This window comes from Lactuca saligna, chromosome 3, assembly GCF_052625555.1.
Source record: "Lactuca saligna cultivar CGN05327 chromosome 3, ASM5262555v1, whole genome shotgun sequence".
Taxonomy (NCBI): Eukaryota; Viridiplantae; Streptophyta; class Magnoliopsida; order Asterales; family Asteraceae; genus Lactuca; species Lactuca saligna.
Genome location: NC_136419.1, coordinates 37,602,524 through 37,613,722, shown reverse-complemented (window position 1 = coordinate 37,613,722; position 11,199 = coordinate 37,602,524). Strand labels below are relative to the sequence as shown.

At 31.1% G+C, this 11,199-nt stretch overlaps 1 protein-coding gene across 4 annotated transcripts; it reads left to right on the top strand.

Moving 5' to 3' along the window:
• The first annotated feature begins 2,239 nt into the window (after nucleotides 1-2,239).
• DFL2 (Auxin-responsive GH3 family protein) lies at nucleotides 2,240-10,738 on the top strand. Of its 4 annotated transcripts, none has more exons than XM_078984040.1 (6): nucleotides 2,240-2,369; nucleotides 2,473-2,616; nucleotides 2,709-3,034; nucleotides 3,561-3,662; nucleotides 3,743-4,608; nucleotides 9,784-10,738. In XM_078984040.1, exons 3-6 carry the CDS (start codon nucleotides 2,733-2,735, stop codon nucleotides 10,317-10,319), a joined length of 1,806 nt encoding a protein of 601 aa, XP_078840166.1. In that variant the 5' UTR covers nucleotides 2,240-2,369; nucleotides 2,473-2,616; nucleotides 2,709-2,732; the 3' UTR covers nucleotides 10,320-10,738. The 4 variants fall into 4 exon arrangements, with proteins under 4 accessions (XP_078840166.1, XP_078840167.1, XP_078840165.1 ...); XM_078984041.1 differs by having other exon boundaries at nucleotides 2,243-2,391; nucleotides 2,473-2,611; XM_078984039.1 differs by having other exon boundaries at nucleotides 2,243-2,391.
• The last annotated feature ends 461 nt before the right edge of the window (nucleotides 10,739-11,199 follow it).

Below are 11,199 nucleotides of genomic sequence, written 5' to 3'. Positions count from 1 at the left end.
GGATTCAATGGTTATTCTCTTCTATATAATCATATGTGATTATATGTATGTAATCAAATATAATTTATATAGACAATATTATCTTTGTCTATATAAATTAGATGCGGTTAGATACATATAATCATATGTGATTAGATTTATTTAATAATGTATGGTTAAAGTTGACAAAAAAAGTTATTGAATCAAGAACGTGATGATGAATCTTCTCCACAAAAATCATATTCGATTGGATATATATATATATATATATATATATATATATATATATATATATATATATATATAAATCACATGTGATTATGTATATTTAATAAAATATGATTTATATGGATAATATTTATTTTTGTGGTTTCGATTTAATAATTTGTCTCATGTATTTAATCACATGTGATTATATGTATTTAATCACATATGATTTATATGTACAAGATTTGTTTTCGCGTATTTGATTCAATTTTTGTTCGTGCGTATATAATCAAATATGATTATATGTATCTAATCACATATGATTTCTATAGACAACATTTTTTCAAAATAAAATCATATGTGATTAGATACATATAATCACATGTGATTAAATGTATTTAATCACATATGATTAAAATTGACAAATAAATATTATTGAATCGAGAACGCGAAGATGAATCTTGTCCTGATAAATCATATGTGATTGGATGCATATAATCATATGTGATTATATGTATCTAATCATATATATATATATATATATATATATATATATATATATATATATATATATATATATATATATATATATATATGAACAATATTAATTTTTGCATTTTCAATTTAATAGTTGATCCCGTGTGTTTATTCACATATGATTTTATGTAGTTGATCACATAAGATTATGTAGAAAACATTTTTTTCTCGTTCTTAATAGAATAGTTGTTTTCATGTATATAATCACATTTGATAAGATGTAGTTAATCACGTATTATTAAAGTTAATCAAGAACAATTATTGAATCTAGAACTTGAAAATGAAACGTATTAACATAAATCATTTGTGATTGGATACATATAAGCACATGTAATTATATGTATCTAATCACATATGAGTTATATGGACAAAATTCGTTTTTGCTATCTCTATTCAATAGTTGTTCTAATGTATTTAGCCATATGTGATTAAACCATGTTATTTGCATGTGATTAAGTTATTAACATGTAACTAGAACCTATGGTTCTCCGATCATTCCAACAAGCTAACATTCAGAGGTGAAGCGAGGAAGTGAAGAGATAATTTGGAGAGAGTGAAGAGGCAACGTTCCTATGGTTCTCTGATCATTCCAACAGTGTTTCGGTCGTTACCGTCGACGATACTCCAATTGTCTTCGGTTGTGCAGCTTCAAAGTGAGATACGGATTATGCAAGCCAACTAATTTAATTGAGTAAGCAGTTAGGTAGGGGTAGGGGGGTTAGAATAAAAAAAACAAGAAAAAAGAAAATCATTTTTTTTTGTAATTTTGTCTGCAACAGTTATGTGGTCTAAATTTATTTTAGATTCTTCTCAAAATATGAATTTTTCTGATTTGAACACACACACACACACATATATATATATATATATATATATATATATATATATATATATATATATATATATATATATATATATATATATATATATATGAAAACCGGTTTCGGCGGATAGTAGTTCTGTAAAAATGATAACCGAAACCAAAACCACTTAAGGCAGATTAGGAACCGATGCACTTTTGGTTCCAAAAGTGCCTAACCACTTTTGATGGTGTCTCAAAGTAATATTTGACAAACTCACAACTGAATTACCTTTTTGAAAGTAATGTGATCTACCAAAGCTTAAAGAAAACATCATTAATGTAAAAAAAAAAAAGTTCACTTTTCCGAAGTTCGTATTTGTGAGCACCATATATCACATCATGGCTTATAAACTATGTAGTCCGTGTTTGAGCTAATCATTCATATTCCATTGTTGTAAGATCTTGATCGAAATGGGTGTTTAAATACTTTACAATAAATTTGAGTATTATTGCACTTATGGGTTGTGCAGTAAACGGCGGGCAGGCGGTAGGTATGAGTTTGAAAAGTTGAAGGGGAAGTATGGGTGAGTTTACGAAGATTTTTATCAGACTGTTCCTGGTCCCCCTTCCTAGCTCTATCAATATAAGCATTTATTGCCACCATGTTCAGACAATCCTTATAGAAATCTTCTGTTGAATCTACAACCACACACATAAAGCAAATGAGTGAAAATGAAAAATCAGATAAACTTTTCCAGATATCAAACTTCTTATTAAAATTTATCAAACTTATTTTGTAACAACTGTGGATGCTTTGTACCCATCAGGACAGACATCAAAACAGGTCATTTTGTTCAGATTTAAATGTAAAAACATTACTTCTCCTTTTACATGATCAATATATATATAAGTATATATAGCTGGTGACTTTAGTTTTTTCCCTTCAGATCAATCAAAGGGATACAATGATCAGCACTAGCATCCAATTTTGTGCAGGCTTCAATGTTCTTGCTGTCTGTTGCTGCTCTAAGGACTGGAGTAGAGTGAAGAGGATAATGACGTGTATGTTATAAAGCTTCTTGACGTGTAAGGTGGGCCCCTTATGTGTCCAGATTTTTTTATTTTAAATGTGGTGCCTCGATCCCATTCGTAGTCGTTCAATCATCTCTTTTATTCTTCGTAGAGAGAGAAAGATCGATCCCCGTCAATGGCAGCAAGTTCTAGTGACGATATGATTGGTTGGTTTGAAGGAGTAGCAAAGAATGCTGGGAAAGTTCAGATGGAAATACTGAAAATGATTCTTGAAATGAATCAAGGTGCGGAATATCTGGAGAAATGGTTGGGTGATATCGATGTTGATAAGATGGATGCGGAAGCATTACAGTCGATTTACACATCAATGGTGCCATTAGCTTCTCATGCAGATTTAGAGCCGTATATTCAGAGGATTGCTGATGGAGAGACGTGTCCTTTACTCACTCAGCAACCCATCACAACTCTCTCCTTAAGGTATACATACTTCTATATCATTATAGATCTCAAGATCGAAGAGATAATTTATACTTTATAGTATCTCTTTGGGATTTTTTTTTTCTATGAATCGCTTATGTGATCAACATATACAAAGAAACGATAAAGAAACCAAAGAGAACCCATAAAAATAAACCATATCTCTATTCCTTTCCTTCCTTATTTTAAGGATTTAAATGAGTGGGTGATCTGCGTCAAACGTTGGACTAAAATCTCCAACTCTAGAGAAGATATCTCTAGATGTGGAAATACTAAAAAGAAACAAATTGAACACGAGATTTAATTCCCTTTATCTTTTAGAGACAAAGGGTATATTTTCTAAAGCATCTTCCATCGGAAATGAATATATACACGGTAAGTAATTCAATAGATACCCAACATGTGATAAAAACTATTTTATATACGGAGAAGTCCAGTCACTATATATTGTTGTGCTTTTTTTGAAAAGATTATTCTCTTAGAGAATGCTAACATAAAGAGTTCTCATTCGTGGTGTATTGTACAGCTCTGGAACAACTGAGGGTAGACAAAAATACGTCCCCTTCACTTCCCATAGCTCTAAGACCACTCTCCAAATCTTCAAGTTAGCTGCAGCTTATAGATCAAGGTCTCTCTCTCTCTCTCTCTCTCTCTCTCTCTCTCTCTCTCTCTCTCTCTCTCTATAACGTTCCGAGAATTTTTTTGAAGGGTTTATCCAACAAGGGAAGGAGGCAAGATTCTTGAGTTTATCTACAGCAGCAAACAGTTCAAAACGAAGGGTGGGCTATCCGCAGGAACAGCCACAACACATTACTTCGCAAGCGAAGAGTTTAAGCTCAAACAACAAGAAACCAAGTCATTCATTTGTAGCCCCGAGGAAGTCATCTTCAGTGGCGACTACAAGCAATCAACGTATTGCCACTTCCTCCTCGGACTCTTTCACTCTCCAGAAGTTGAATTCATCACTTCGACATTCGCATACTGCATCGTCCAATCACTGACCTTGTTCGAAGATTATTGGAGAGATCTATGCAACGATATCTCCACTGGAACTTTGAGTCCTCGGATCACGATCCCATGCATCCGAAGATCAGTTCTAGATTTGATCAAACCCAACCCCGGTTTAGCAAAGTCGATAAGATCAAAATGCGAGGAGTTAGAGGCATCAGATTGGTACGGATTGATACCTATGTTGTGGCCAAATGCAAAGTATGTGTACTCGATAATGACAGGTTCGATGCAACCCTATATTGAAAAACTAAGGCATTACGCAGGGGACCATTTTCCATTGGTGAGTGCAGAGTATGGGGCCACTGAGAGTTGGATTGGGGTGAACATGGACCCTTCTTGTGCACCGGAGAATGTAACTTTCACGGTGGTTCCGACATTTTCTTACTTTGAGTTCATACCATTGCACCGGCCACATCATAAAGCTTCCGAAGCCGTTGCTGGTGGTGATGGTGGTTGTGGTGGTGGTGGTGGTGGTGGTGAAGACTACGTAGAAGATGATCCAGTACCATTATCTAGGGTGAAGATTGGTCAACAGTACGAGATTGTCCTTACGACATTCACAGGTAAATCTTGAACTTATTGATCCCCTTCTATCTCCGGATTCACATGTCAAGAACTGACATACATAGACTCGATTTGATAGTTTGATAAGGACTAGTATTGAAATGCCATAGTGCATTTCCGTCCAAAGATAATAAATTATGCCTTGAAAATGGTAATGATTACGTTAATTGTTTGTTTATATATTGATGCTAACAAGTCACTTGTTTTCATTAGCTTTAAATTATAAATTCTAACCACTTGAAGATATTACTTCAATTCTTTCTTCTATGAAATATTATTACTCGAGATTAATAATTCCTTGGAATTTTACCTTTTTGACATGTATTTCACATTTGGATACTCTGATAAATAATAATCAGAAGAGTTAAATATGGCTGTCAATGTCAGATCCCGACCCGCGGGTACCTTGTCTGTGGTAGCGACAGCAAACACTACATACCACAAACAATATTCTTTTAAAGAAAAATGCAACCATATATAAACAAACTAGAAATTTTATATATCATACTATAAAAAGCAATTTGCTTTTATCATATACTATTTTATAGATTTCTTAACACGTGTGAAATTCTATATTAGATATTTAATGTGTGAAATTCTATATTAGATATTTACTAGAGCTATCGTTTTACTTGTGAAAAATGGTTTTATTATTTATTGAGATAATCAATAAATGACCATATTATGAAAATGCCTTTAACAAATTGATTTGATCCCATTCTTCATCAATCATCAATCACAAAAGGGCCACTAATTTTATAACCCTTCAATTAATGCAGGATTCCAAATAAAATTTAAATTGATACCCAACACAAAAGAAAAAATTGAAATTTTATATTACTTAAAGTTTATATTTCATTATTAAGACACTTTCCAAATATTTAGTAAAAGTTGTAAAAATGTTCTTATAATTTTGAAATAGGTTTTTTCAAAAAAAAAATAATAAATAAAATAAAAATCAGAACTTTTTTAAGGTCTTGTACGTAACTAGTGTCGACAAATTTTCAGTTTGCAACTTGACATGTAACATAATTGTTAATCATTTTTATGATTAGCGGACAAATTTTCAGTTTGCAACTTGACATGTAACATAATTGTTAATCATTTTTATGATTAGCGGCGCAGCTTGTTGCCCGTTTGCCTTCAATCGATATCTATTGAAGTTATATCTAATAAACCGGTCTTTATTTTTACCAAAAAAAAAATTATTATTAATTGTTTTTACTTTTTTGTTTGAACGGCTTAATGCTTAATGCTTAATATAAATAGTTACCCAAAAAAAAAAAAATCAAAGTAATCAAAACTTTATTATTTCTATGAACAATATTTATTATACTAAAAATTGATTTTATACTTTTAAATGATAACTTTTATTTTCTAATATATATATATATATATATATATATATATATATATATATATATATATATATAACATAAATTATATTATAAAAAAATATTAATTAATACAAAATGCCAAGATTAAATATAATATTAAATTTATTATCGATATTAAATTCTTAGTGTAATTGACAAATTTAATAATTATATAGCTTTATTTAATTAACGAATGTGTATATATATATATATATATATATATATATATATATATATATATATATATATATATATATATATATATATAATATTAAATTATTAGTGTAGTTGATAAATTTTATAATTATATAGCTTTATGTAATGTAGTGTGTGTATATATATATATATATATATATATATATATATATATATATATATATATATATATATATATATATATATATATGTTCAATAAGAAATACATAACTAGGACAACATATGTTTGTATCAATGATCAAGTGACAATCTCTTTATTCGTAAGTAATGTATTATAGAAATCATTTATATTATTTACTCTAAAATGATGTGTTGTCATATATTCATTGGTTATACCTTTTGTTACTCTAATCACGTGTTTTCTATAGAACTGTCTCTTTTATATATATATATATATATATATATATATATATATATATATATATATATATATATATATAGTATGAAAGATAAAAAGCCCACAATTTACATGTGTTTTGTTTAATCCATGGAATAATCATTAGATTAAACAAATATATATATATATATATATATATATATATATATATATATATATATATATATATATTAAAATACACACTTTATTCACAAAATCAGATTCTTGAAAAAAAAAACATTAATCATTAATTTTTTTATTGAATCAAGTTTTGATTCATTTTCGGAAAAACTTAAATGAATCATCAATGCATTTTTATAATTTTTATTGTGCAAATGATATTATTTTTGTATTATCTAAAGATTTATTTTATTGATTTGCCACAAATCATACAGACGGTACATTTGTTTTCATTCGTAGTATATATATTAAAAACAAAATGTAAATAAAAATTTATACTAGAACAAGATGTAATTACTTAACTAATGACAAAAATACAATATTAAAATCTAGTGCAAACTTAAAGTTAATCAAATGATTAATGTACATAAATAGTCTTTGTGGTTTTGGATAACTCACGTCTTTAATTTTGTAATTTTTTCTAATTGTAGTATTTTTTATTAATTTTATTTTTATAAAATTAACAAAGTACAATCACTCTAAGCTATAGTGCAAGCATCATCATTCTACCTCAAATACGACTTACCTAGATACATTGACCTCCTGTAAAACAAAAACGACGTCAATAAGAAAACCATTCATCTTCACTCGTCGGACCAATCTATATGTCCACTCTACTTTTCTCTATCTCACTTGTAAGCAGATAACACTTGAAAGACTTACCATGGACCTCCGATGACCACTAAATCTCTTAATACGTTGATGAAATGTGAATATACTTCGCCTCTCTATCCTTTGATGTGTCCTGAAACTCCAATCCCTATTTGAATCTACTCCTTGTCGAAGAAGAATGAGGTTAGTGTTTTTTCAATCTTTGTGCAATTTGAAATTGACATATGTTTCATCAGATTATGCATAAAACTTAGAAGCAACCAAAGCATGTGAAGGGTTTTATCGTTTAATCATCCATGGGGTTTTGATTTATAGGAACAATCTCAGATTGTGTAAATAATTGATTTCAATTTCATTTTTAGTTTGTGTTTTTTCTGGGTTTAAGAAAAGATGTGGTTGTGATTGTCGGAATTGACTACATTGATTTCTAGTTTCCTTGTTCATGCGAACTCTTGGTAAGACGAAGATCAATGTGTTCCAAGTGAGATGAAGGAGATGGGACAATTTTGGTTTTCCGACGAGTGGGTTTTCCGACAAGTGGATTTCTGGTCGATTTTTTCATGTTTAGGTTTTCCGGCGAGTGGGTTTTCTAGAAAAGATGAAAGAGATATGGGGGAATTGTTTTGCCTTCACTTTTGGTCATTAGAATTCTTGTAGTGGTGGTTACCAGAGATTTTGTAAAGTTGTCACAGTTAGGGTGAAAAGTTGAGGTAAACTAGAAGGGTAAGGGGAAAGGGGAAGAATATGAGTGTTGACCTATTTCAGTTTTAATAATAATAATAATAATAATAATAATAATTTGTATAAAGAAATTAATAAGGGCTAAATAGTCTTTTATGTAGTATAGAAAGGAAAAAATACAACAAAATCATATTCTAAGGACTATTTGAGTTGAAAATAAAATTAAAGATCAAACGTATAAATTACCTCAAATCAAATCAGAGGGACTATAAATAGTTTTCCCAATGTTGTCCTTCTCTTACAATAAATCCCAAGTTTGGTCCTAATTTTGAAGTTTTCTGACCTGTGGTCCTTGTTTTAAAGTTTTCCCAATGTTGTCCTTATACTTCTTTTGTCGATTATTATTATTGCTTATGAGTGAATTTCAAAATAAAAATCAAATCCATATGAAGAGTTCTTCTTTGTCTTCTTTCTCTTCTTGAGCAATTTCAAAATCGAGTGTTGAAATCAAAATCGTTCAAATCGATCAAAATCTTTATCAATATTCATATCCATTGTATAAATTTGCCATTGATGGTTTCATTATATCATAACCTACTTAGGTATACTTAGGGATTGGTTTAAAAAAGACGATGGGGAAAGAGACAAACAGAGGAGACGATAAAGAAAGCAAGCAATTGATTTTTGGGTTTCGTATATGAGTTCTCCCGCGTGGGTTTTTTGAATCAATTATATTTAGAACATAGTTATCATCTTTCTTTCTTTATATTAAACTATCCAAAAAAGGGATAAAGCTCATTTTATAAGGGGCTAGCGGTTCATTTTCACGGTGTTAATCAAAATAGGGATGAACATAGGCCAGTACCCGCTTCATGTGGCGAGAACCGGAATCGGAACCGGCGGTTCCTAGAAAATTAGAACCGGAACTAGAACCGCTCTAGACAGCTCATAAATTTTTATACCAATCCCGAAACCGACTGTTTCGATTCCAGGAGCGGATAATCCGGTTACATTCATTTTGTTAGCTTTTGTCGATAAAACTGCAATTTAGTTAGATCCAAATCGAATCAATTCGGACCAAAGGCGGACAAAATCGGACCAATATATTCACAATCGCTCTATGTAACAGTTCCAAAAAAATGAGAACCCGGAACCGCTTAAGACGATTATAGTTCCAGAACCGACAGTTCCGAGACGATTTTGGTTTCAAAAACAGGTACCCGGCTCCGATGCTCATCCCTAAGTCAAAGGGACTAAATGTCTAAATCTACAACAAAATGGAAACCCATGAACGATTTCAGTAATAATTTAAAAGTTGATCTAAAGTTGTAATTCTCCGTAGAGAATAGGGACCAAATTATAATTTACTCTAAAAGTTTTAACATTTTTTATATATATGTCAAACAAAAGTGGCCTTTCAAGCGTGAATTAGACATCCCATTGCCAATTCTAAGACACCATGTCCTATATTACAAGGACTTTTGTACTCTGCCACATGCATGCCAGAGTGGGTTCATCATTATTCAATAATATCTTCTGTATTTATTCAAACATTTTACAGTATTTTACCAATTAGACACATTGGTTCAGTCGATATTATTATAATAAAATAATGTTTGTCATGACTCTGATGAGTACTAATGCCTTTTTTTTCTACCAACAAACGATCGAAGTAGATGCGTTCTTATAAAATATATAGATGATGATTATAATCTCTTGTCTTCTGATTTCAGGTCTTTATAGATATAGATTAGGAGATGTGGTGGAAGTAGCTGGTTTTTACAAAGAAACACCAAAACTCAATTTTTTATGTAGGAGGAAGCTAATCCTCACAATAAACATTGACAAGAACACAGAAAAAGACCTTCAGTTAGCAGTCCAAAAGGGATCCCAACCACTCATCAAGGCTCGAGCCGAATTAGTCGATTTCACGAGCCATGCAGACATCTCAAACCATCCGGGTCACTACATAGTTTACTGGGAGATCAAGGGTGAAGTCAACGACCAAATTTTGGGTCAATGTTGCAAGGATATAGATGCAGCATTTGTTGATTATGGTTATGTTGTCTCTAGGAGAACAAACTCAATTGGGCCTTTAGAGCTTTGTATTGTGGAACGAGGTACCTTCAAGAAGATCATGGAGCATTTTATCGGGAATGGTGCGACTATGAGCCAGTTCAAGACTCCAAGGTGCACAACTAATCAGGTTTTATTGAAGATCTTAAATCTATATACAGTAAAGAGGTTTTATAGTTCAAGTTATAAGTGATTTGTGCACTCAAGAGGGATATATAAACACATTGGGGATATCATATGCTAATAAATTTGGTTGCTTGATTCAACTAAAAACTTGTGCACTCTTGTACGCATCTCAAGTTCGATTAGAGTAGGCAAAAAACTCAGGACATATATCGTAAAGGGGTTTAACTTGTGATATGGAACGTGTTCAGAAGTGATATTTGCTAAAACTGAAAAGAGGACGTGTCTATGATAATGTCATAAGATAGGGATAGGAATGTACTCTTGTATTTATGTTAGCCTGAAAAGAGGACTTGTCTATGATAATGTCATAAGATAGGAATGTACTCTTGGATTTATCTTAGCTTGGACATTGGTTTTTGTACGTGGGAGGAGACAATATTTTTTTTTTTTTGAATGGAAATAAAAATAGACGGTATGCTTTAGATATGGGGGACTTTAGGTGATTGTGGACTTTGATTGTGTACTTGTGGCCCATTTAAAAGAGATGGATCGGGCCATTGAAGGAGGGGGTGGGCCGGGTGGGGTTGTTGGCTCAACATCCACATATCCCCCTACTAGCTACGTCATTGTTTTTGTATATAAATACATCAACAATAAAACCCAAATCGTATAAGATCGTTTGGTATAATGAATGTTTGATGTAAATAGTCATACCTCCATCCAAAAATGAAGAGAGAGAGAGAGAGAGAGAGAGAGAGAGAGAGAGAGAGAGAGAGAGAGAGAGAGAATTTAAATAATAAAAAAATTCCTTAATTGGCACGTGAGAATAAAAGTGGAAAACAATACAAATACAAGTGCAATGCATACCACAAACAAAAATAAAGCAAGATAATCTTATATACTATCTCTAATACATAAATATGGATACTCTAATATCTAATACTAAT

What these genes read in the sequence shown, in the direction of transcription:
- DFL2 (XM_078984040.1), top strand. Translation starts at nt 2,733, where the DNA reads ATGGCAGCAAGTTCTAGTGACGATATGATTGGTTGGTTTGAAGGAGTA. An exon ending in ATCACAACTCTCTCCTTAAG is followed by an intron (nt 3,035 to 3,560) that starts GTATACATACTT and finishes TGTATTGTACAG; the next exon opens with CTCTGGAACAACTGAGGGTA. An exon ending in GCTGCAGCTTATAGATCAAG is followed by an intron (nt 3,663 to 3,742) that starts GTCTCTCTCTCT and finishes ATTTTTTTGAAG; the next exon opens with GGTTTATCCAACAAGGGAAG.